This window comes from Limanda limanda, chromosome 5, assembly GCF_963576545.1.
Source record: "Limanda limanda chromosome 5, fLimLim1.1, whole genome shotgun sequence".
NCBI lineage: Eukaryota > Metazoa > Chordata > Actinopteri > Pleuronectiformes > Pleuronectidae > Limanda > Limanda limanda.
Genome location: NC_083640.1, coordinates 23091979 through 23119008, shown reverse-complemented (window position 1 = coordinate 23119008; position 27030 = coordinate 23091979). Strand labels below are relative to the sequence as shown.

The window sequence follows — 27030 nt, the reverse complement described above, 5'->3', positions numbered from 1 at the left end:
CTAGTTTAGAGACAGGGGAGGAACGTGTGGGGGTGTATGTATGTGTGTGTGTGTGTGTGTGTACTTGTACTTAAAGGTTCAGTGTGAAGGATTTAGTGACATCTAGTGGTGTAGTTGCATGTTGCAGCTGACCACCCCTCACCTCACTCTCCCCTTACAGACTGAAAGAGAACATGTGGAAACCTTCAGTTGTCATAACAACTCAAAAGATGTTTAGTTTGTGCAGTTTGGGCTACTGTTAAAAAAATGGCGGCCTCCGTAAAGACGACCCGTTCCCAATGTAAATATGAAGTATTTATATTAGGGCTGTCAATAGATTAAAAAAAAAAAACTAATTAATCTCACATTTTGAAATTCATTAATCGCGATTAAAAGTTTGTTTTTCTTCTAAAGACTAAATCTAATGAATTAACGAGTAATCACTTCAGACAGCCTGTATTTTACACAATGCTGTGTTTTCGAAGAGACTCAGGCCTATAACACCTACCTATAAAGTGGCAGCCAGGTCGTTAAATATCATGTATGATAAATTGTGTAAAAAAAAATATTCAAAAACAACAGTGTCCTTGGAAACAATAACACTGCTTCTTTCTTCAGTGAAACATCCAGATTAGTAAAAGGTAAAAAAAAAAGGTGTATTTGAGACACCATTACGAATACGTATTCTCCACATAGGCTTGAGTGGAGAATACGTAATTTACCCTCCACACCCGACATTGAACGGAGCGAACAGCGGAGAAGTTCTTGAAGATGGATGACATTAAATTAATAATTGAAGTGGAGAAGTAAAGTGAGCTGTATGATCCTCAGCACATATGAGGCAAAAATACAAACGTTGGGACGCTGTTGCAGTTAATGTTGGAGCAACAAGTAAGTATATGCTTGAAAAAAATGATTAAATGCGGTTTTTACTGCAGGCTGATAACAGCAAAAGTATGTGATATTATTGGCGCTGTGCGGCGCTTCAGCAGCGCAGAGTAGGACTACACACACGAACAGGCGCACAAACACACACACAGTTCGAGGAAGATTAAAAAAATGCACATGAGAGGACGGAAAGAGTGGAGTTGCCTGTGTGACGGTCTCTGTTTGCACTGCTGCGTTCTTCATTCACTTCACTTGACTCAGGCTTAGTGAAACAGTTTAACTTTATTTTCTGTAACATATAACGGGACACAGTCACAGTTATCTACAAAAGAAAAGTTGCATATTACTAAACCAGTTTCATGCACTAAAATAACCATTAGAAACTAACTAAAACACTAACAGACAGAGCGACACAACTCACTCAGACCGGGGGAATCTGCTTCTGAGATAATAAAGGGTGCGCTGCTACACTAATCCCCAGAAGTTCCTGCTGTGGGCCTTCAAAATAAGACAAACACGGCAAAATAAAAGAAATATAGTTCAGCCAGTGCTGAGCCAGGGTAGCAGCGAGCGGACCCTTGTTTCGCTGGATCCGTTTGATAACCTCCAAGGCAGAATTCCACCGGGTGGCAACATCTTGAACTAGCAACTCTTCTTGCTGTCCTTGTGCAGTTTGCTGTGCTTTCATTCAGACGGGACTTATCATTTGACGGGCTGTGTTTGAAGCGCGACGCTGGCAGCTTGCTCGAGGAGCTGAATTTTCTTCCGCACACCGGATGTAAACAAAGCTGCGTTAACTTCGTTAAAATATTTTATCGCATTAATCTAGGTCACAATAATCTCATAGATTAACGCTTTAACTTTGACAGCCCTATTTTATATATAAACGGTACACAAAACAATAATTTGTACAATTAAGATGAAACACACTCGTGAAAACATCACTAGGATTATTTTATATTTAATTTCTGCCAATAGATCCCTTTCACCTCAATCCTACACACTGGGCCTTTAGTACTTGGTTTTAGGGTTAGACAGTTAGTTGTGATGGTTAAGGCTATGATAACAGATGAAGACACACACACACACACACAAACACAACCACAAACACACAGACACACATATAGAACCTTAGCCTGACCCTATATACCTTGTTCTTTCTTTTTCATCCAACCCATATGTGCTTCAACCACTTTCCTGCACTCAATTCATCAAAATATATATTTTTTTACTCATAAGAGGCTTTTCATGCTTCTACATCTATTCCGTCACTTCACCACTGCGGCAGCGAGAAGGGTTCAGGGGTCACGGGAAAGTAGAGAGAACTGGATGAGTGAGAGGGTGTAAGTTCACCCACAGAGTGGAGGATTGTATATTTCCTAAGAAAACAGGAGCAGCCATCTGAGTGGAGGTCATGGACATTTCGATGCATGCTGTTAGAATAGGTGGACGCGTTGGAGGAGAATGGCCTCTCCAAACTAAATGAACTAAAAGCTCTTGGTTTGAATGCTCTTCAGCCAATACTCTGGCAAATGTACTCTGCCTCGAATAAAGCACGCGGGTCAGAAGGGATGGTTTTTTTAAGCTTTTAGGCTAACTCTGATCCACACTTAAAACCAACTTTAGTTCCCATTTTCGAAGTGAGACCAGGCCTTTTCTCTGCATCGGATTCAGCTGCAGTTTAGCATAGTTTCTATTTCTTTGGGCTTTTTAATAAACTGGAAAAAACCCAAACTGAAAACTTCAGTCGAGAAAACCTCACAACACGTAGCAGAGTGGGTGATGTTCATACTTTAATCTATTTTAATTCAAATTAAAACACAACTGAAAATAATCTCAGTGCCTTTAAACATATGCCAAATGCAGTCTTCCAATTTTCAACACAGGTCAACGTGCTGTAACAGAGGGTTTTTTTTTCAGATCCCCGTCAAGATACCGAGACCCTAAATGGCCCCTTCTCTGCACTGTGTGATTGGGTGAATGGCAAAAACTGTACTGTAGAGTGTTTTTTAGTCTTGTCTTCATAACTTCAGACGATATTACATAAAGATTTGTTCTTACCCTGATCTAACTCTAATCTTAACATATGTATTCACCTTAAAATTTGTTGATTAACAGGATAGGGACTTACATTATGCCCCCTTCAGGAAGACAAGTCCCTATAATGTAGTTGTGTAAACAGATTTAATTCCCAACAATATGAGTAATACACACAGAGACACACTCACACTGATTTTAAGGATGTAATGCTATCAAAATCCACAAGGTGGAAGCTTCCATGTGCATGTTTTTCTACTGGGTACCTACAGCTAACAATGTTAAAGCTTTAAAAACCATAAAGTTGGAAAATACAGGACTGTAAAAAAATAAATAAAAGAACTGGTGCTATTTTAAGACATAATGGGGTCACACCGACTTTTGATTCTTGTTGTTTTGTTTCCTGTTCTGTTAATGAACAGATACAAAGACTATTCAAGAAATTATTTTAGAAGAATCCAAACTTTACTTTCCGTCTATTAAAACTTTATGCAGATTTGTTTTTATTATGATTTAGGCAAGATAAACAACGGTTTCTTTCTTGTGATTGTGTTTAAATGAATCTGGTAACTCTGATCTCAATAATAATGCATAAGTGCAGAAAGAATAAACAAATTACTACTACTACTACTACTACTACTACTATTACTACTATTACTACTACTACTACTTATAATAATAATAAGAAGAACTAGGGCTACGTTGTAGCAGTTACGGGCCCAAGCACCCGCACGTTGAAGTCTGTTGCGGTCGGTGGAGAGAGTGATCGAAGACCAAGCACACGTCTCCGCGTTGCATGCGCTTTACGCACTGCGGCAAGGATAAAACGCTTCACTTCCTGCGTCCCTCACACGATGTCGATCTTTGCCTGCTAATTGCTCATTACGTTCCACGCTATCTATTGCACATCACACTGGGAAGATTTTATGTAAATCGAATGATAGTTGTAAAAAAAAAAAAAAAAAGCAAATCAGTAGGTGGCGCTATGACACTGAGGAAATATTTACACATAGAGCTGTTCAGGCTTGGACTCTGATCATGTTACAGAAGTTTGGTGGTGATAGGACAAAGCACAGTGGAGTTATGACAACATCGTCTCCTTTTCCAAAGGAGACAATGTTGTCATTGTTTGTTATGAAAAGACACATGTCCCTATAGATTTTTGTAGATGTCGGCCAATCGTAGTGCCGGGGCTGCCTTTTAGGGGGCACTAGTCTGTTGTTTTGCCACGCCCATTCCTTTAAACCATACAAATATCTTCAGGGGGTTGCTGTTGTTACACAAATGTATTTTGAGGGAGACTGAAGCATGAACACTGAAGTCACAATTTCGTGTTTAACAGAGAATTGATTAACTTTGACGCCACGCCACTAATATGATGTTTGACAAAAAGTCCCAGTAATCTTATGCCATTATCAATGTCTTGAGACACTTTTGACACAGTTTGACATGGTTGCAGTCAGTGATGAGGAGGAATACTTCCAAGTGTAAGATGTTCCAAAAACAAGACATTTCCTGTTGCCACCAGGGGGCGCTGTGATTTTATTTCATAATTTCTGTGTAGATCTCATCAGGCCGGGACTCTTGTCATACATGTCTAGTTTGGAGTCGATTGCACCTTGTATGTCTGAGATACAGAACAGCGTGTTTTGATGGTGTGTAATCAAACTTTTACGCCATGCCACGATCACACCGTCTGATGAAAACTCGAAATTCGAGGTAGTTTATATCTCCATCTTGTTGTGATGACACTTATGTCCATATGAAGTTGATCTGATGAAAACCCTGGGACAAATACGTCAAAGAAAAAATGTAGAAAACGGCTAAAACGGCCAATAAATCCAAAATGGCGGGCTTCCTGTAGGGCTTTTCCCATTAGTCCAGGCAAAGTAGCGTTTTACGACCGACTAATTGTAAAAGAATTTTTTTCAGCATAGATCATTTATATGAGGTGTCCAGAACAACATACTAAAAGTCCCAAGAAGTCCTAGTTGAGGAAATATGTTTAATTCTCCTCACTGTGTGCCAATAAGGCCAGGCAACAATACACTCCAAAAGGGCTATTTTTTTCCTTTACTCCTATCAAATGAAAACTTTACACAATGAAAGTAACCATGAAACGTAACATTGTTTGTATTACAAGTTTCTTTGAAAATGAATTTGAATATGCAAATGAGCTATACACTAATCGAATATGCCCCAAATACACCCAAATAGGCTTAATTTTTTCCTTTACTCCTACCACAATAAAACTTTACATAGTAAAAGTATTCATGAAAAGTAACTTTTTTTGTATTAGAAGTTTCTTTTGAAATGAATTTGACAAGCACATGAGCTTCACACTTATTGAATATGTCCTAATTTGCATAGGCAGAAACACCATTCATATGTATGACAAATACATCGGCCCAATCTTCTTCCAATCATCCTACTGCCAATAGGTGATGGCAATGCTGCTTTTAGACTGGCCTCTAACCTGAAACCTGCCTGGCTTGTTAGTACCTGCCAGGGGTATAACACACGCCGGTATAATCTTCAGGGTCACGGAGGCACACAAGCCTCCCCAACACGAAAGAATAAAGAATGACACTAGCTTTCTCGAACAAGCTAAGGTGTCCAACAAGTCACAGGAAAATGTGGGAAAAGGCATCATCATTGCAGCAGGTGAAAAAGCTCTAGTATCACTGTATGGGGGCGAAAAAGATGAATCACTGGATATGCTGAGATACAGGCAGGGCTGGACTGGGAGAACAAAACGGCCCGGGCATTTTTTGGCTCAGACCGGCCCACATAATTAGCCGAGCACATCTGCCATTAAATTGACGTAACTTATGTCTTCTAAATGTCTTAAAGTAGCTCATATTAAAAGTACTTAAGTATCAAAAGTATCTGGTGTTGAAATGTACTTAAGTATCAAAAGTACAAGAACTAAAATTAAAAATGCAAAGCTCTTTTTATAGTAGGTCTATACAGACACAAAACAACCCAAAATGTTTCTCCTCAAGATTTATCTCAACTGACTGAAAAATTACAACAACAATATGCATATAATGTATAATTTTACCAATTTTGAACCCTAGATGCTGAGGTTCAAATAGTAATGGACCAGTGCATCTGAACTTCTAATTAACTATAAACAAGTGCCTCTTGTGTCTGCCCAAGAACATTAATAAACCACAGTATAACCACTATACTATAGGCACACAAAATAAGACACTATCTCTTATCCTATTCTAGAGGAAGTAAAAGTCGTAACAAGATTTCTGAAGGTGAACCTGCGGAGGGATAGACCAACCTCTCGCGCTGCCCCCCCCCCCCCCCCAACGGCAAACACGCCACCGGACCTGCACATCTCAGGAGGGAGGGGGCAGCGAATGAGTGAGTGAGTGAGTGAGTGAGTGAGAGAGAGAGAGAGAGAGAGAGAGAGAGAGAGAGAGAGAGAGAGGTGCGCCGTGGGTAGAGGCGTGCGACGCCAACCTCCGCTGCTCAAGTAACGAGCCAGTTTTGAGAATGTATTGAAAATTGAAAATGCGCGCTCACATGTCTGCCTCCACTCGCTCATCATTGTCGAGTCCTCCTCGCTCGTCTCCCGGCGCACCTGCTGCTGCTGGGCTGGTGAACCCGGCACCACATAGGTCCGTCAGTTTGGCACATTTAGCAGCCTCCACCTCCAGAGACTTCTGCTTTTTTTCCCGATGCTTCTCAGCGCCACCCGGGCGTTTTTTTACTCTTATTATCCATTAAGTTAAGTTTCTGTCTCAGCAGCAGCCCGTCCCGCGACTCCCCCGGCCAATGCCATGAGGTCCCGCCCCCCCCTGGTTTGTGTTGTGATTGACAGCACTGTCGGGGCTCTCTGAGCCTGTCAGCCCATGATTGATTGACAATGACAAACAATAGACCAATAATATGTGTCGATGCTGGCAACACACTGCTAGCCCTCTGTAGCCAATTGGCCGGCCCAATTGGAGGGAATTTAGAGAGGAAGAAGAGAAAAAAAACAAAACAACAACATAGCGGACCAGACCGGCCCACATTGGGTCAACGGCCCACCGGGATTATGCCCGGTATGCCAGATGGCCAGTCCACCCCTGGATACAGGCGATTCTGTGATACAGTAAAGGCTCTTATATACTACTACGTGTCCGTTTCTCGGAGAGGTCTCAGCGGAGGGCAAAGAGTCTTTTTGATTTTTACTTCTCCGACACAGTCCGTCGGAAAAAATGTATCGCCAAACCCATAGGTGGCGCAACGGAAGACGAGCTCAGAGAAGCCTACCCCATTTGGGAAGAAGTCCACGTGTCTCTGTTTACATGTTAGCCTGCCTCCAACACACTGAACCATGGCAACTAACAGAACTAAATAAAGTGACACCCAGCGGGTCAAAATGCTGATGTAATCGTTTCTTAGCGCAGCGGTTCCCCGGTCTTGTTTCCGAACTGCGTTGCTGATTCCACAGCTTGAATCTGCTTGAGGCTACATGTAGCTAGAAGCTACCCGGAGCTAGCTCCCCCCCAGCTTCCACACACAGTCAGCAGGGACTCCCGGCACTAACAACTACTATCCAGTGTTTGCTTCTAACCTGACGGTATTATAGAAACAGTGTCATGATAGAAGTGGAATTAAAGTCGTGACGGCGGGTTCTTGCTTCTTGTTACCACCGCAATTAGCATGGTGGCTAGCCTAGCCTGCTAGCGTCGTTTTGAAAGCTCGTTATAACCGTATGTGACCGTGCACACATGCCCTCAGTGCTCTAACGAGCCACCGTCAGCCGGACAACTCCGCTGGCTTAACACACACGTCACATTAATCGTAGAATCATAGTTGTGTTCGTGTTTGTTGCTACAAGTAAACGGGAAGTTTGAGGTCCGGAAATACGGAAATGACGTCATACGGAAATGATGTCGTTCGCGGACCAATCACAGCCAAGAGCGGTCCGTCGGGTCTCCAACATGAAGACGGATAGTTAGAAAAATCAGACGTGTACGAAAAGCTGTCCGAAGCATTCGGAGAGGGCGTTTCACGACGGATAGGGCGGTCTTATCTGTCCGTAATAGAAAAAACGGAGAGGCATAAATTGGCCTTAACTCAGAACTCATCTCCAGTGGAACCTCAAACTCTCCCTCCAACGTCAACAACTGCAAAGTTCCATAGTCTTCGGGTCTTTTACCAAATGATGGAGTGGAAAAGGGGAAGTGAACGTATGGACCCAAAAGACTGGGGGTGGCATGTTTTGGATGGGGGATTTATGCCGATTGTAACTGTCAGCAAAACCGGCCAGTTTATGCAGACTGTTTTTAATCTTTTATTTTAGGGTTGGGCTTATTTTGTTGTTATGTTCAGCTAGGTTTTGGGTTATTTTCAGTTTTATTTTATTGTCTTTTACACTTAGCGACTCCCCTCGCATTAATACCTGCAAAGGAGCGGACGGTTTTATTCGACACACCAGATCCCTCGTTCCGCCCCTGTGCAATAAAATACCGGCCGTACAGCCCGGCGCAGATAGGAGCGGAAACCAAACTGGACGCCAGCTTTGCGGCATTTCTCAGACCTAAAGAACCATCCAAACAACTATAGCTTAACACCCCTCGTCAAGCGGAACGAGGTAAGAAAGCTGGTCTCATTCACTTTGCTGCGGGTAGTGCGGAAGGAGTCGCTATGTCACGTAAACGAGTCAGATGTGTCTCACGTGGCGATTTGTTTGTTTATTGTATTTTAACGTTTTACAATAATTGTTGTGGATTTTCCTGCTGTGTTAAAGTCAAAACTGATCACAAAATAATGATGATGACGATTATAACGACCAATGATAAATATGTGTCATGTTCCAACATTATTTATTGTTTTCTTTGAGGAGCGTAAACACTGTTTAAATTGCCTAGGATAGCTTGCTAAGCATATTTATAATGCATCCTCTTTTGTTTGTGCCTGTCAAGCCTTTTTTTCCTTTGCTTATAATATTTATGTTGCATCCGTTTTGTACTGAAACTCTTAAGTATTCAATTGTTTTGTAAATGTCTGGTCAAATAAATAGTAGTTACTAAATTAAAGCGACTACTGGCAGAGGTTCTATTCAGGCACACTGCATATCACACCTAAAAATTAAGGTCCGAAAGTCAAATTAACAACGCAAGTAAAATAAAATGTCACTTAAAGCAGCAGCAACAAGTAAATCAGTTCTCATGCATCAAGACAGACCAGGCCTGCGGGAAAAAATAATTCCTGAGAACATCAGAGAGCTGCACACAAATACCTTTTATAAGGCCTATGAGTCCTCGAAATTGTCAACAAGACAAGTTCGGACTGAATTGAAAAACTACTGCTCTCCAGATGACCTCGATAAAATCCAACGAAAAATTAGCACAAACCATGATGTGGTGAGCCATCATTATGAGGCCCTTGTATGCAGCCAAACCACCACTCCAGATATCGTTGGTAAAATGGACACCTGCTCTGCTCTGACTGAAGAAATTCTTGCTCTTGCGAGTAATCGCAGAATAATCATTGATGGCAACAATAATGAACGAGTCGAGAAGGAGAGAGTGAGAATAGTGCTGAGTGAGGAAGAGCGTGGCTCCATATTTCGACTTACAAATACTGAAACCGCATTTTCAGAAACATCACAGAACTCAGACCAATCAAATGCAATTTCCACAAGCTCTAGTAAACGACAAGACGCAGAAGCAGAGCTCGCAGCCAAGCAAGCGGAGGTAAAGGCAACTAAAGACATTCTAGCTCAGCAATCCAAGCTCAGAATTCTGGAAGATGAATGGAAACTTGAAGAGGTGGCCATGTTGACTGAATTGGAGCGGAAAAGGACAGAGAGACAATCAAAGCTAGAAGAGGAAAGAAGGAACCTGCAGCAGCTTAAGGCAGAGAAGGAAGTCCAGGTAGCAGCTGCTAGAGTAAGAGCATATAACAGTTTTGAAGATGTCCGCCAAGATGGGATGAACCATGAATCAGTCGCTGCTCACCAGGAGACCAGATATGAAGCTCGGCTAAATTCAAATGGGTCACCATCTCAACCTCGACTAGCACCTTTGCGAGCAACAACATCTGAAGATACCGTCTCTCTGGCCCAAGCAATAGCAAGCGCACTAAGCATAAATCGCTTGCCTGTACCTGAGCCAGAAACGTTTAATGGCGATCCCTTGAAGTTCACTGATTGGAAGATGTCTTTTACAACCCTTATCGATCAGAAACCTCTCTCACCAAGCGAGAAGATGTGTTATCTAAAGATCTACCTTGTCGGAGAAGCCCGCAAGGCGGTGGAAGGGTTCTTCTATAGGAACTCTGAGGACGCATATACAGGCGCCTGGAAAGTCCTACATGAGAGATACGGAAACCCATTCCTCGTTCAAAAGGCCTTCAGAGACAAGCAAGCCAGGTGGCCCAAAATCAGTGTGACTGATCCTTTAGCACTGAGAGATTTTACAGACTTTCCCCAAGGCTGCGCAGAGGCAATCCCACACGTTAAAGGTTTGACCATCTTGAATGATTGCAAAAGAAAACCACAAGCTACTTCAAGAACTACCTGACTGGATTGTGCGAAAGTGGGGCCGAATCGTCGACGATAACCTGTATAAATCAGGGGATTACCCCGATTTCAAAAGTTTCACAGCGTTCCTGAACAAAGAGGCCCGGATATCTTGCAACCCTATCACCTCCCCACATTGGATGAACTTTAAACCCACAGTCGAGAAGGGAGCCAGATCCCTCAATACAACTGCCCAATTAAAGTACGCCACCCGAGATGCACCTGAAACGGCCAATTATAGGGGAAGACCCCCATGTGTAGTCTGCAAAGATGAAACGCATGGCATCGTCAGGTGCCCTTCTTTCGCTGCGAAATCTATGGAAGACAAAAAGGCATTCATCCACGAAAACCGCCTCTGTTTTGGTTGCCTAAGGAAGGGACATATCACCAAAGACTGTAGAGGGCTACATGCATGTAATACCTGTGGTCTTAGGCATCCCACTTGCCTGCATGAGGAGTAGTTGAAAGGACCAGGGGACGCGACAAATAGTTTAAACCTGTGGCATATAGATAAATATCGCGTGCATAACACTCCTAGAGATTTGAATTGAAAGGGCCATTAGATATGCTCTAGAAATCCTGTATAGCACAGTCGGTTGAAATGTTTATATCAGGATTTGGTGGGAGTGTAACTGTCAGCAAAACCGGCCAGTTTATGCAGACTGTTTTATTCTTTTATTTTAGGGTTGGGCTTATTTTGTTGTTATGTTCAGCTAGGTTTTGGGTTATTTTCAGTTTTATTTTATTGTCTTTTACACTTAGCGACTCCCCTCGCATTAATACCTGCAGCAAAGGAGCGGACGGTTTTATTCGACACACCAGATCCCTCGTTCCGCCCCTGTGCAATAAAATACCGGCCGTACAGCCCAACGCAGATAGGAGCGGAAACCAAACCGGACGCCAGCTTTGCGGCATTTCTCAGACCTAAAGAACCATCCAAACAACTATAGCTTAACACCCCTCGTCAAGCGGAACGAGGTAAGAAAGCTGGTCTCATTCACTTTGCTGCGGGTAGTGCGGAAGGAGTCGCTATGTCACGTTAACGAGTCAGATGTGTCTCACGTAGCGATTTGTTTGTTTATTGTATTTTAACGTTCGGTTTGGTTTTAATGATTAAAATCTTTTTGTAACTTGTAACTGTCATTACAGTTTTACGGTGTCACTACGGCAAGCCAGATGTGAAAATAAAGAGCCGTGTAAACATCAGTCCAAGAGACTCAGCGTTTGTGTGGAGAAGCGGGGGGCCGTTACACCGATAATGACCGATCAGCCTGCGGCACCACCAGAAATACTAGATGTAGTCCCCTGTAGTTGCAAGAAAGACTGCAGCACAAAGAGATGAAGATTGGGCCAATGTTTTTGTCATACATATGAATGGTGTTTCTGCCTATGCAAATTAGGACATATTCAATACATGTGGAGTTCATGTACATATTCAAATTCATTTCAAAAGAGACTTTTCATGTATACTTTTACCATGTAAAGTTTTATTGTGGTAGGAGTAAAGGAAAAAATTAAGCGTATTTGAGTTTATTTTGGGCATATTCGATTAGTGTATAGCTCACTTGCATAATAAAATTCATTTTCAAAGAAACTTGTAATACAAACAATGTTACGTTTCATGGTTACTTTCATTGTGTAAAGTTTCATTTTGATAGGAGTAAAAAAATAGCCCCTTTGGGGTGTATTGTTGCCGGGCCTTATTGGCACACATTGATGAGAATTAAACATATTTCCTCAACTAGGATTTCTTTGGACTTTTAGTATGTTGTTCTGGACACCTCATAGAAATAATCTATCCTGAAAAAAATTATTTTACAATTACTTCTATTTCTGGCTCCAAAATGGGTTACTTTGCCTGGACTACATTGCACTTCAAGACTTTTTTGTCTGTCTAGTCATGATACACCTGGGCTACAATTTTTGTGAAGATCCGTGAAAGCTAGCTGAGGGTTTTTTCCTTAGATGGCGCTGCTGAGCCATTTTGCCACGCCCATTTCAAATTAATACTATTTCTTTTTAGGGTTTTGAATTTCCTGCAAAGTTTGGTTTGGTAGCCCTGAAATAGCCCAAAAGGGAAATACAAATCCTTAGAAATACATTAGGGCCTCCCACCGTAGGTGCTCGGGCCCTAATAATAATAATAATAATAATACTGTTATAAGCCTTTAACTCTAACCTTACAGGATGTTATGTCGTTTTTTAAACAGCAGCTATAAAACAGGATTGGGTTTATATATGTAGATACTCTATATGAACAGCAGGTGGCGACATGGAGCTGTACTCCTCCTAACACCAACCATAGAAGAAGAGCACTGCTAGGCTAGCAACCAAGCTAGCAGCTGTAAATCTCACGTTTGCTCAGACGTGAACTGGAACATGCTTCTCCAGACGGCTCGACCGTGGCTGCTCCGCTGCAGGACCCTCCCCCGGTCCCCGTCCCGGCCCTACTATGCGGAGAAGGTGGCTCGACTCGGCTCTGAGCCGGATAAACACTCCTCTGTTTACCAGGTAGGGTTAGCATGCAGCTAACGGTAGCTACATCCAGGCTGTCACATTGAAAACTCACTTGCTGCTAAAGTCAGGGTTAGAGCTGTCCAGCTGGGTGACGTCACACCTGAGAGATGCTGTGAGGACAAGTTAATGTCTGATAATGTTTTTATTTTTATATATTTCAGCAGAAGCTTAGTCAAGCTAATGTTCTGGCTGACGAGGTCATTAGCTGTCATTGATGTCACTGTGCAGACATCTGGTCACTGCACAGGTCACAGCAGAATGTATTATTACTTTAACTCTACTTTAAACTATACTATACTTATTTTTTTTTCAAATGTGAAAAGTTAAGTAAGATTAATTCCATAAGGGTTCCCTGTTGCTTGTTTGTATCTTAGACCCCCATCACTATTATTACACCTCAGATTTGAACTGGGACGATGCAGAACTGAACAAACCTTGGAAATATACCACTTTAGTTTAATTTACAACTTTAACAATGAGTTCATGATGTTGTCTCCGGAGAATTGATCCTTCTGTTTAACTGAACAAAGCTAAATCATTCAAACACATGATCTCCTACGTTCAGAATGGAGCTAAATAGTTATTCTCTTGTGTGCATAGAGAATGTGTTTTAATTTCCTTCATATGAATTGATGGGAATATGTCTTTAAAAAACAAAGAACAAATCCATATAGCAAGATAAATAATGTACGTGTTTCTTTACTATCTTAATGGTGCATATCCTAAATCCTTTGCTGCCATTAGAAACACAAACTTCTGCACCTGTCACAACACAGTTTTTTGTGATGTTATTTTCACGAAAGGGTAAAAGTTGTAGAGCATGAACATCTTTTTTACTGTAGGGATTCTATTGTTTCTTTTCCTTTCACAAAATATACAAGTTTCCTCAGGGAGAACAAATGTTTGCAGACATCTGGGTATACACAGGACATCCTCAGTGTGGGTGTAATTATAAGAGTGACATCCAGCAGGCAGGCAGGGCTGTGGTTCTCAGTACAGAACTTCTGCACGAGCATATTAACTGTGTAAATAATATGTTAAAAAACACAGTTTATATTAGGCAATAACAAAACCACCACATGATATTCAACTGTAATCTTACAAAAAGAAATGTCATCAGAACTAGATTTAAACATATTAAAAGTTGAGGCCAAGAAGGAAGTAAATACAAAGAAGGGTTTGCCTTGGAGTGCTAGGTTGAGGTTATAATTTAATCATTTTAACCATTAGCAATTTAACTATTGGTACATTATGTCCACATTTAACCAGCATCAACTAATTCTCCCTCACTGATGCAATACCACAAAAGACCACTGGATGTCACTACAGACTCACTCTCTGAATGTTTTCACTTGTTTAAAAAGATGCACCAACTTTGGCTCTGAGGAGATTGTGTCTCCCATTACATCATTTTTACTCCAGCTGAGTTCTTGACCTTTTTTATTTGTGCTCTTGATTTGAATGCAGTTAGACGACAGAGTGTCGATAGGATAGTAAACACTAATTGAATTGAACCGCTAGCTGACCTTCACAATGGAATCGGTTCCATAATCATAACTTTTCCTATTTTTTTAATAACGAGGCAGGAGATGTTTGAGTGCTATCACAAGAGAACAGGTTATTTTGGTGAAAGGCGTTGGTCTTATTTGTCTTGTTCTTTCGGACTCTGGAGGCTGAGGAGGTTGTAAACAACTTAGTTTGTATTTAGAGCTGAGTGGTGTTTTGAATAAATAGTCAATTATGTGTTTCTGTAGTTGTGGTAATATGTCTGCTTCAAATTCTCATCAGTATAGTATATTTATCATCTATATGCTCTTCTTGTTTTACAGGAGAATTATGAACGAATGCAGGTTCTTGTCGACGAGCTGAAAAGCCGGACAGAGAAGATTAAATTGGGTAAGTGTGAGCAAGTGTGTCAGTTCTACCCTCTGTTCCAGTTAAACTGCTCCATATGTCCCTTAGCAGATAATTTGGATTTAAGGGTCTGTTCCCAAATGTGAATAAATACAACTGAAAGGTAAAAGCTGTAAGTTTTATACTGTGTGGACTCATCTAAGTCTCCATATTGTTAAAGAATCTAACGTTGGTTAGATTACATAATATAATTCTACATTTCAAGACAGTTATTGCAGTTTTATGCAAAGTTGTGTGTATGTATACAACATGTGGATAGTGCAGGGGGTAGGGTATATGTTTGTTTTTTTGGGTTAGGGTCTACGACTCATGTTTACTTGTTGAAAACCAACATTGGATTATTCTAAATGTTTCTAAATTATTTGCCTTTTTATTTGTTTTGATTCAGGCGGAGGAGAAAAAGCCAGAAGGCTTCACATGTCTCGTGGGAAACTTCTGCCCAGAGAGCGTGTAGACCGACTCCTGGATCCAGGGTAATGCGTCAACTCCCATCTTCAGTTGTGAATCATTTAAAATTCATATTGAGCAACTTGATTCATAAAATGTTTAGTGAAATGTGCAAATTAGAAGAAAATGTATTTACACTGAACGAATCACAATTAACAAATCTAAACTAAATGAAAAGCGTGATGTGGGTCAATAGTGAGTTATTGGAGTTTATCAGTAAAACTAAGTGACTGTGAGTTTCTGGCTGAAAGTGTGCCTCTGGCCAATCACAGCACTGTATTGGATGGGAGACGTTAATGATGAAGAGGGGATTTGAAACATCCTCCTCTCCAGATACCTGCAGAGGGTTTTTCTTCACCCCTGGACTGAGCCAGCCTTCTGAATCTAAAAGTGTTGCTGTCAGCGGTTTGAACCAGCTGGTATAACATGATGTCTTGTGTTATTTTTTGCAGGACCCCCTTCTTGGAATTCTCTCAGTTTGCAGCAAATGAGCTGTACGGAAAAGAGGAAGTCCCAGCAGGCGGTATAATTACCGGGATTGGACGTGTGTCGGGGTACGTTTAATGACCTCCTTTTGCATGTATCTGCTAATTTGTAGTCATGTAATTATTCACACATTACAGACACTGTATTTGCGAGGCTATTATGAAAGCAGCACCAGAGGAGAAAGTGGCTCCTGTCCAATTCTCTCAGTGCGAAATCCTGAATACCAAAACCAAAATTTAGATTAGGGCAAATTCTTCTGCTAACACTGACTAGAAAATTAAATTGGATTTTCTCTCGGCCTCTAAATACAGAAAAAAGATCCTGAACTTGCTGCAAAATATTCAAACTTATGATAATTAAGCTTTTTTTTTGTACCATTTTAATGGATTTTCTCCCAGTGCACTAAAGCATTTCAGTGGATTTATTAAATATTCTTTATATGTCATAGGGTGGAATGTGTTATTGTTGCAAACGATGCCACAGTTAAAGGAGGAACGTATTATCCCATCACCGTGAAGAAACATCTCCGTGCTCAAGAAATAGCTCAACAGAACCACCTGCCATGCATCTACTTAGGTGAGTGTTTCTGTATTTGTAAGGGTTTGTTTTTCACTAATGTATAAATAAGAAGTTCATGCTAGAAATAAAGAGATGTTTTTTTTGTCAGTGTGGACTTAAAGCAACACTATGCAACTTCCTGGTTGTTAGTTGTACAAACATCCTGATGTTCTTGTTTCCTTCAGTGGATTCCGGCGGAGCCAACCTGCCCAGACAGGCCGACGTCTTTCCCGACAGAGACCATTTTGGACGCATCTTCTACAACCAGGCCAGGCTGTCTTCAGAGGGAATAGCACAGGTGACCCTCAAGTTCTCTTTGTATATTTCAGAAGTTATTCACATCACACAAGGAGATTTAAACGCCTTGGCTCCATAATTTGTTTGTCTACTCTTGTTCACTGTTTTTTATCTTTGATTGCATATTTTTCGTGCTTTTCAAAAATCTTGCCTCTATTCTTGCCAAAAACAACTTGACTCGTATTTCTTTTCATTTCTTTGAAAGTTGAAAAGCATGTCTGTAAAATTCAGTCAGGCAGCATTTATTGTGAATCTGCACTGTTGTTGCTCATTCATCTTGTCTTTGTCTGTAGGCGACTAAAATCCATCTTACTTTGTGATTTTTGGTTTTGAAGAGACGTCCTTCGTTTTTAGAAACAAGACAAAAACAAGTCAGACTGGATTAGATCTGAGGAATGTAGTTGCTCTCAAATTCACCCAGGAGTGATAATCACAGCAGCATATATTCGTTTAACTTTTAACAAATGGGGCTCCCATAATTCATCCAAGTTCTGTCAGATTTAACACAAAATTGCTATATTGGAATTTAAAATCCCAGTTTATTCATGATTAGTCTTGTCTCCTTCAGATTGCTGTTGTGATGGGCTCCTGCACGGCTGGAGGAGCTTACGTACCAGCGATGGCAGATGAAAGCATCATTGTGAAGAAGCAAGGAACTATCTTCCTCGGCGGACCTCCACTGGTTTGCTCATTTTTACATCCTAGTTAACTGTGTAGAGGGAGAGTGTGAGATTTAGAGTCAAGTTAACAGATTAACCAAACTCATTGTCAGGTAATGGTTAAATGGAAGAACATTCCTAGTTGGGACAATCATTCCCATTGTCAGATTTTCCTGTTTTCCTCATGTGATGCTGATTTGGTCGGGATAAAAAAACCTATATGTTCCCTGCCCATGACCTATAATCATTCATTTAATTAGTAATAAATAACGTTTTATTGAGAATCTCTGTTTCACGTCATCAGGTCAAAGCTGCCACTGGAGAAGAAGTTTCTGCCGAGGATCTTGGCGGCGCTGATCTTCATTGCAGGTATAAAACTTACAGTATTATACATGTGTATAGTTGTGGGTTTGTTTTTAAGAAACGTTTATCATGTGAAATATGAATTAGGCCGAGTGTGTGTGTGACTCCACCCTGAACCCTTGACTTCTTTTGAAAAAGATCAAGTTTGAAAATATTTTTGAGTGGTGCTTTTGAGTGTAAGTTATGTTGTAAGTTATATTGTATAAAGTCTCAGACACTAGATAGGATTTGATTTCCACTTTACATAGATCTTAGTTTTTTTATATTAGTTAATCGCACAATAAAAGGGTTACTAGTTAATTTCTCATAATTTCTCATTAAAAAAAATAAATAGTCATACTCTTGCTCCCCTCAGTGTCTTCTGTATTGATGTATGTGCTGTAATATTTTCCCGGTCATAAATCAGTTGAATATTTTCCAGAAAATCCGGTGTGACCGATCACTACGCTTTAGATGATAATCACGCGCTTCATTTGGCAAGGAAGGCGGTGCGGAACCTCAACTACAGGAAAAATATCGAGGTCAGTCCAAAAAAATAACTATTGATATTTAACAATTAATCCTGCTCTCATGTCTGTGGTTCCTGTTGACACGGAGCCTGTCTGGTGTTTTTCAGGTCACCACAGAACCCGTTGAGGCTCCTCTGTACCCGGCAGATGAACTCTACGGGATAGTTGGAGCTAACTTGAAACGCAACTTTGATGTCAGAGAGGTAGACGTCCAGTTTCCTTTACATTTCCTTGGAAGAGGAAAGGTTGTAGAGGCTGTACTTGATAATCTACTACCAGGGATTTAATAATAGCACAATAAAGTCATTTAAAAATAATTTCTTAGCTCCACTCAACTTTGTCGTTGTTGGTACAGGTACTTAAAAAGTCTTAAAATGTCTATTTTACGAACAAAAGGACTTAAAATAATTAAACTATTTTAAATTCAGCTTAAACAGATTTAAACTATTTTAGGGCATATAGCTGCCAAAGATTACTGAAAAAACTTTCTCTACTCTGCCAGACCACAGAAGAAGAAGAATGACTAGTTCCAATATGTGCTGCATCCTCAGTCTGTTTCTGTTTAAGTTTTTGCATTAAGTTAATGCTTTTCAAATGCAGCGTTAAGGAAAAGGGGCTTGAGAATGACGAGTACTTGTCAATCCAGAGTCTGGAGGAACACTTGAAGCAAACTGCACTGTGTGTTTAAAGTTCTTCAGTCTTGGGACATTTGGGGTCAAAGCAGTTGAGTCTGATCAGCATGTTTACTTGGAACAGTACATTTTCAATTAAGTGTGTATTTCCATCACAAGTTTAGTCTTTTTAATTAGGCATTAAACGTTTCTTAAAAAGCCCTTAATTTACGTTATTTATAGCTATAGACATCCTGCTAGTTCGATGTGTGATTTGCCATTAATTAAATTGATTTTGTCATAATATTACCATCAGAAAACAAGATTCATGGAGCACAGACTCAGGTTTTATAAATAATAGAAGTAAACCTGTCTTTCACAGGTCCAAAATGCACTTCAGACACTACTTAGCTGTCAGCTCCCTCTATCGGGAGGGAAGTCGATAATGGACGACTGGCATCAATCATGTGTTTCTGCTCTCTCCGGCCGCTGCCTGCCAGATGATCTCATTTGGTTTAAAGCCTGTGTCTTTGATTCGTGATGTAGAACCAGGAGCAAGAATTACTGCTAACCCTCGGGAGGTCAAAGTGTGGAACAGTATTGACGGTGCATTTAGTTTGCAAACTCAACTGAGTGCTTCCCTCTTTACAGGAGTTCCACTGTAATCGCCTTTTCAACAAGGGAAGCCCTTAAATCACTGAAGTCAAAACACTTAAGTAAAAGAAACTCTGTTTTTAAAAGTGTCAGCGGAAACAAATTTAATCAATGCATCCGTCTGAAAATATATTATAGTCATACCTCAGTAATATTCGTCAAACCTCCGTAGGAATGAATGGATTTTCCATAAGTTTAACCACATACAGGTGTCAGAATAATGTCAGAACATACATATAAAAGACAAAATAGAACGTTTTTGTAACGGGTCTTTCTTTTGGCTTTTCTAACTTTTATCGTATTTGTGTGCAGGTCATTGCCAGAGTTGTAGACGGCAGCAAATTTGATGAGTTCAAGGCTTTCTATGGAGACACACTTGTTACAGGTAATGCAAAATTATTTTTAACTGTTTATCAACATAGAGTAATCCTTAGAATCCGGAATTTGACTCAAATATTTCCGCAGGATTTTCAAGAATATTTGGTTACCCGGTTGGAATCATTGGCAACAATGGAGTCTTGTTTTCAGAATCTGCAAAAAAGGTAAATATTGTTAAGGTGTAAACAGAAGCTCCTTGGTGGTGGTGGTGGTAATAAATATAGATTTCTAAGATTTATTTAACAATGTCTTCATAGCTTTGTTATAACCTTAATACTGCATCTCGCTTATAACACAAAGCTACATTTGTACAGCAGCAATCATAAGATTTCATTAATAGAAATGAGATCTGCAAATAAGAAAAAACGTGTAAATTGTAAAAGGTCTCATGACGATGTTGAGTTTTCAGAATGTTAAACATTGTGCTCGTTCATGCCTCTGAAATGTTAATAGTGAAGCAGTTCAGATTAAATTCTCCTCAGGGATTTGCTGATTATCAGTATTTCTCTCGTGAGGGAGCTTTAGTGTTGGTAGCTGGTTCGTTGTGACCCTTCACAGTCAAGGCGACGAGTTCCTCTCGTACAATAAGCTCTCAAATTGCACTTGTGTGGAACATCTCCTGAGTGCGTTGATGAATGGCATTGTAATAACATAGCATTTAGAGACCACGGACGAGGCACAATCATAATTTTCATTTAATATAAATCACTTAATTTGCAAGCCAATCTGCCGTGAACAGACCTGAACTTTACACAGCCTCGGGAAGATGAGGAGCTGAATTTGTGATTATAGACTAATAAGTTTTTCAAACACATCTCGAATTAGATTACAAGCTGGCAGGGCAAAAAAATGGGTTTCTTTGATTTATATCTGTGAGGTCTCAATATGATGGCATGAACACCGGTTATCTCATCATGCAATTACTGTGGAGAGAGACGGATTCCGTGCCTCAGACGTGGAACAGACGAGCTCAGCGAGCACGTCCACGAAAAATCAATTCCGCACCTGCATTCTCAGACACGCTATCATTACTTAAGACATGCCGGGCTTCTGTTATGCTAACTGTAAGATTTTAAAAAGCTTTTCCCCAGGTATTTGTGCTGGTGAAAGGGAGAGGTAGCAGAGAAAAGATTAGATTTGTGTTGTTGTGCACACATCAGGGAGCCAGCTGATGGATCATTTCTCACCAAGTGACAGTTTCTAATGGGCAGTCGTCTCCCACATTGTCTCCTACCGCTGTTTACACTTTGCGATGCAAGGCTGGCGGCATCGCCGAAAGCAAGCCGGCAGAGGTAAATGCCAAAATAAAGAAAACGGCTTGAGTAATTCAGCGATACAAAGTGTATGTAAATGAGATGTCTCCGCACAGTGCACTGTCCTTTGTGCCTGTTTGCCTGCGCAACAGCTCCTGGCAGCTCTGGGTTGTGCCGAGTGAAAAGCCATTTCAAAGTAAAGTCTGGCAAATACAAAGCCAGACGACGTCCCCATCAGCCTGATGACTTTCTGTCCTGCCTGGTCAGGAGGATGATGATCAGGGTGAGGCCGACTGATCACACACTTGGCCCTGAGCATGAAGCAGCTGAAGTCGCTTCTTAAGCCTCATTTGTTTTGGATATCAAGTAAATTGGTCACTTGAGGGATTTAAGAACATTGATGTGGTCACCGGTTTGCTGTTTTAGAAATCAAAATATCCACAATTAACCAAGATAGTTAGATTCAGTGTGTGTTTTATCTCTAGTTCCTCAAGGACTTCTGTTTATATTCTTCTTACATATTTAAACTGGTTTATTTAGGGAGTTCAGTTTTGGTGATTTCTAGATATATGAAGAATATGAAGACAAATAAATCTTTACTATGCCATCATTGTCTTTCAAGGTAGTCATTATAAATGTAAAATGTGTTTTCCTTTCAGGGGACGCATTTCATCGAGTTGTGTTGCCAACGAAACATTCCACTAATTTTTCTACAAAACATAACAGGTCAGTGGGAGTTCACACTGTCTGATGTTTGGAGAGCAGAGCACTGACATCTGATAGAATAAGATAATAACAGAGAGTGCAACAGTGAACCCACGTTTAAATTCACTGGATCCAGATTTTTACTTGGATCTGCACCAAGTTTCACACACTCATTGATATCAGTCCTCATCAAGATCCCTCAATTATTTGCATATTCCCCGTTATCTCACAATGTAAAAGAGAGAGATCTGCTAAATAACAGACAAACAAAACAAAACCCTTGCTGGAGGTGATTGTTATCTAAGGGGTTAAATAACTGAGGAATAATCTGTCAGTATTGTGGTTTTTAATGGGTTCTGAGGCAACTAATGAACCTTGCATGTAATGCAATACAACGCTGGGTATCATCCTCAGTTCGTGTGGCATGGTGTACAAACCTTTATCAGCAATCTCTCACTTTTACTTGTTCCTCATTAAAGATTTATTTTTAACACACTCCGGTTTTCTCCCTGGAGACAACAACAACAACACACACACTTGCAAAGTCAACACAGCTCTTTTTCTGCAATCTCTGTCTGCTGCCTCTCAGGGTTCATGGTGGGTAGAGAGTATGAAGCAGGCGGCATCGCCAAGGATGGAGCCAAGATGGTGACCGCAGTCGCCTGTGCCAATGTACCCAAGATTACCGTTATCGTGGGAGGATCCTACGGTGCAGGAAACTACGGCATGTGTGGCAGAGCCTACAGGTATGAAGAGGTTAATGCGTCTGTTAGCACCAGGAACCGTGAAAGAAAAACAGCTGCTTGCCAACAACCATTAGCTGGGTCTAGATTGTTTGTGAATAACTGGAGTGTGAAACTACACTGTGCTTGTTGATTGTGTAATAATATGCATCAGGTACCTTTGTGTTTTTACATCTGGGTGCAAGTGACCTTTTCTTAGCAGCAGGAAAAAGAGGCTTTCGGTCTAAAAAAGTATGTTTCATAGTAAATTCATTTGAATTCTGTCAAGATTCTCAGTCCTCAAGGTGATTTTAATCTGAGAAGAGTTGAATCAAGGGGGGCTGGGTTCGGTTACAGATGCTTGAGGATGTTTCACCTCATTCGAGAGGTTCTTGAAGCCAGACACTGAAGAACTGAAACCTTTATTCAATTCATCTTCTATATTAATTTCAACCAACACTCACCACCACCCCATACTAATTAGAATTTATTATTATTACTTCTATAAAAATACAAAGAGAAACAGAATGAGGGGATGGTACGACACCAAGACTCCTGTAAAAACAACAGCGGTGCAGAGGTGTTTTGGTAATTTCTACTTTCAAACTTGTAATTGTGTGCGATTCTGCCCAGTTCCTTCTACATCCACTCAGCAGTAAAAAAACTTTTAATATGTATTATCAATGGATTCTGAATCTGAATTCACCCACATTTCTTTGCAAAGTATATGGTAGTAAAATTACATATTGTGTGAATAGTTTAGATACAAGCTGTTTGTCAAAGTGGAAGATTGAATTTTCCCCCTTGTTCCCTCAATTTAAATATGTTTAGAATCTTCTGAAACAAATTTTGAAACAACCACAGATGAACACTTTTATTCGTAGTTACCTTTAGTTGGACTTTCCTAAATATTTAAAGGAAACCGAATCCCTCATCAGTTGCTGTTTGTCATCACTTGGTGTTAGACCTCCATTCATTTTTGAGACGTTAGCAGAGCACGGCCGAATTATCATTTGACCTTTCACAGACGGGTAGCTGTGTTTATGTTTGCTGACAGGAAAAATGTTATCTCACTGAATAAACAATGTAAAAGACGATGTTTGTATTCAGTTATTTATAATAACGTTTACAGTTAATCAATAAAACATAATTTACATTTCTCTGTAATGGTTTGATAACATCTTTGACATCCTATCATTTCTAATTTTGACTCCCTATTATCTGTATGGGCATTGTTCCCAAAATCCATATCGGTCCGGCTCTACTAATTGTTTGTAATGTATCTGTCTATTCTGGTTTAGAAGTAAATGAACTATCTCTGTTTCTCTTCTCTCAGCCCTCGCTTCCTGTTCATGTGGCCAAACTCTCGTATCTCCGTTATGGGCGGTGAGCAGGCGGCCACCGTCCTCGCCACCATCACGAAGGATCAGAGGGCGCGCGAGGGAAAGGAGGTAATGGTTCCCATGAGTCATCCCGTATGCACGTCACTGGAACATCGTCAATTAGCTCTGGTGGTTTTCTGTTGCCAAAAGCATAAACATTATAAAAGACACTTTTCTTTCAGTAATGGTTTGACATGGCACTTAATGCAAGGGTAATATCATATCAGTGGGATGTGCTACAGCGATGACTTGCCCTGAATAGTGCAGCCATCAAAGGGATGTAATTAAACCGTGGCAGGTATGCTGTTATGGGGGTATTAAGACTGCATTAATAGCGCCTGAATGACACCTCGTATCAGAGCCCGATGGCAGGAGCTTCAATCAGAGGTTTGGATGGTTCAACACTATAAAGCATTAAAATGACTGAAAAGGTACTTAAAACTTATTATGGTTTTTTTTATTAGCTAATTTTATTCCAGTTGTCTTAACAGAGGTTTTTGTCAATACCGTGAGTCGTAAAATTCAAAACTAAATCATGAAATAAACACAACAAAGTCAGCCAGTTTGTCAGCTGAGCTTAATGTGATAACACAATCACAGGTAAAGCATCTTTGTCTCCTGTTATTTTACGTGTTCAGGAGTAAAACAGGGTAAAGTCAGACAGTTAAAACTCAAAGTCAACTTAGGGACGTTTTTACTTATTGTGAGTCACTATTATAAATTGATTAATTGGTCAAATTAACAGCAAATCAATCGACGATGAGAAAGATCTTCAGTTTCACTCAGTACATCTTTTCAACTCATCTTTGAAGTAGAGTTTGTGCTGTTGTTGAACTGGGTTCCCATATAATAAAGTGTTTCTAATATTTGTTCACATCATTTATATCAATACTGGCCGCCTAGAGGAACTGAAAAAATACAGTATTGAAAATACACTTTCTGTTAAACTCAGTGTTTTCTGTCCTCAGTGTTTATTGTCACCTTCCGTGACAAATGAATTTGCCCCGTGCTCTTCACGCAGCCTTTGAAAAAAATCCCATTTGAACAAGCTGCGTTTTAATGGATGTGATTGTAAAACTTTATCTTTCATTCAGCGTTCTTCTGCAAACCAATCAGTTCCAATGTTTGACTGATTTCTTCACAGTTCACCGCCGAGCAAGAGGCCGCCATGAAGGAGCCGATAGTGCGGCGGTTCGAAGCGGAGGGCAGCCCGTACTTCTCCAGCGCCAGGTAAGATCCATCAGACTTCCTGTCTCAGTGTGTGGTGAAATGAGACTTTACACAATGGTTCCCAGGAAGTGTGTCCCATCTTCTGTGGAATGATAAAATTGGGCAAACAGGGACATAACAAAAGCCACCAGTATTTATTTCTAATTTATTTTTACACATGTCATGTGATTCTGCTTTTCCAAGAATGGAGGAACCACAAGAGAGGCTCTTCATGCATGAGGAGTGAGGCTGTAATGTCTTTCAAGTGTGCTTCCTCTCCATCAGACATCCTGTTGTTTTGTTACAATGATCACTCTTTGTTTTTCATTAGGTCCTCTGGGTTCTTTTAATACTGCATGTGAGCAGAGAACCTATCAGATGATTTCTGAGTTCAAACTAGGAATAATATGTAATACACATATTATATATTAGATGAACGTATTTGATGTGGACAACATAAAAACAGAAGTTATAACACAGACTTGCAAGAAATGAGGTGAAATATCAAGAGAATAATCAACATTAAAAGTACATACAATTATAAAGACTTTAAATTGATTTTAAAGTCTTTTTGACAAGTTAAAGTCTTTCACTAGCCTCAGTCTATAAATTGAGTTTATACATACAATCAGTTTTAGGGATAATATCAACAGGAACTGAAGATTCAAATGTGTTTTGTAAAAGAGAAGTATGATAAATGTTCACTTCACTGATCAGTAATAAATATCCAATTAAAGATCCTGACTGATAATATGTGTGAATCAATAACACATGAACATGTTTATGTCAAAGAGATTTAACAGTTGGTTCATCAATCAATTATTTTCTGGTTCAAGCTTCTCAAATGTGATGTTTAGCTTTTCTACATCTGTCATGATAATCGATTCAATATATTTGGATTTGGGAGATTGATTTTGTCAATACCAGCAATTTGATGATGTCACTTTGGGCTACACTATGTCACTTTTGAGTATAAGATTTGCATATGATAAAATGAAGTTTAGAGCCATTGGTATGTTTATAAGAAGCGCAGAATCATATTCCTGACAATAGGAAACAGCTTTGATCTTAAACGATGGCAGATCTGAAACAGAATCAACCTCAAATTATTCAGGGAGAGGAAACATAAGAATCTGTGACTGTTATGAAACGTGCACGGGTTCGACAGGCAGCATCAGGTGAGTGAGGTGAAATGTGTCATCTAACAAACTGATGTGTATCTTTCCACAGACTGTGGGATGACGGAATTATTGATCCAGCAGACACCCGTCTGGTGTTGGGTCTGAGTCTCAGCGCGGCGCTGAACGCGCCATCGAAGAAGACGCGTTTCGGAGTGTTCAGGATGTAGCGTGTGCGGGTGTAGACCTCGGATCTAGCAGAGTTGTACTGTATTTAAACTCTTTTTGTAGTTTTAATCCTGATGTGTCACCAGATTAACAAAGATTGAAAAAAATAAACACTAAAAAAACATCACCTGAGTGTATGATCAACGTGGAGGATGTTGTGGGACATTTCCACTGTCAGGTTGTGCCTTAACTGTTACTACACCAGTGTAAATGCAACTCTAGTTATTAAACTTTTTTCCTTTAGTGGGCTGGGTTGTTTTAGTTGATCAAATTCTGTAAATGTGAAATAAAAAAAATTGAAAATCTGAATTTATGTGTGGTGTTTTTTTTTATTATTCAGGAGTATTCCAGCTTCTGAGCTGAGCTGAAAGAAGAGAAAGAGAGAAAACAACGGTCATAAGGGGGCGCTGTTCAGCCATGAATATCTCAGTTGTTATAGTTCACTTTCAAACTTTAGATAAGAAATTGTGGTGTTATAATATATCAGATTTGAGGGGAATTCACACCCAAATAAAAAAAAATTCTTAAATATCCGAGCTCGGCACATCTATCTATAATGTGCACTTTTCCATTTTTGTTATT

At 40.2% G+C, this 27030-nt stretch overlaps 1 protein-coding gene across 1 annotated transcript; it reads left to right on the top strand.

The window, feature by feature from the left end:
- Window positions 1–12749: 12749 nt before the first annotated feature.
- mccc2 (methylcrotonyl-CoA carboxylase subunit 2) lies at window positions 12750–26757 on the top strand. Its single transcript, XM_061071077.1, has 17 exons — window positions 12750–12949; window positions 14785–14851; window positions 15258–15342; window positions 15769–15870; window positions 16251–16378; window positions 16546–16658; window positions 17226–17339; window positions 17621–17685; window positions 18101–18200; window positions 18296–18391; window positions 19766–19838; window positions 19919–19995; window positions 21744–21810; window positions 22379–22535; window positions 23848–23962; window positions 25038–25123; window positions 26333–26757. The coding sequence occupies exons 1-17, from the start codon at window positions 12818–12820 to the stop codon at window positions 26448–26450; spliced, it is 1695 nt and encodes a 564-aa protein (XP_060927060.1). The 5' UTR covers window positions 12750–12817; the 3' UTR covers window positions 26451–26757.
- The last annotated feature ends 273 nt before the right edge of the window (window positions 26758–27030 follow it).

Bases quoted from the DNA above. Each gene is read 5' to 3' on its own strand.
- mccc2 (XM_061071077.1), top strand. From the start codon at position 12,818: ATGCTTCTCCAGACGGCTCGACCGTGGCTGCTCCGCTGCAGGACCCTC. The intron at 18,392-19,765 runs GTAGACGTCCAG...ATTTGTGTGCAG, and splicing joins GCAACTTTGATGTCAGAGAG to GTCATTGCCAGAGTTGTAGA. The intron at 19,996-21,743 runs GTAAATATTGTT...TTTTCCTTTCAG, and splicing joins TTTCAGAATCTGCAAAAAAG to GGGACGCATTTCATCGAGTT.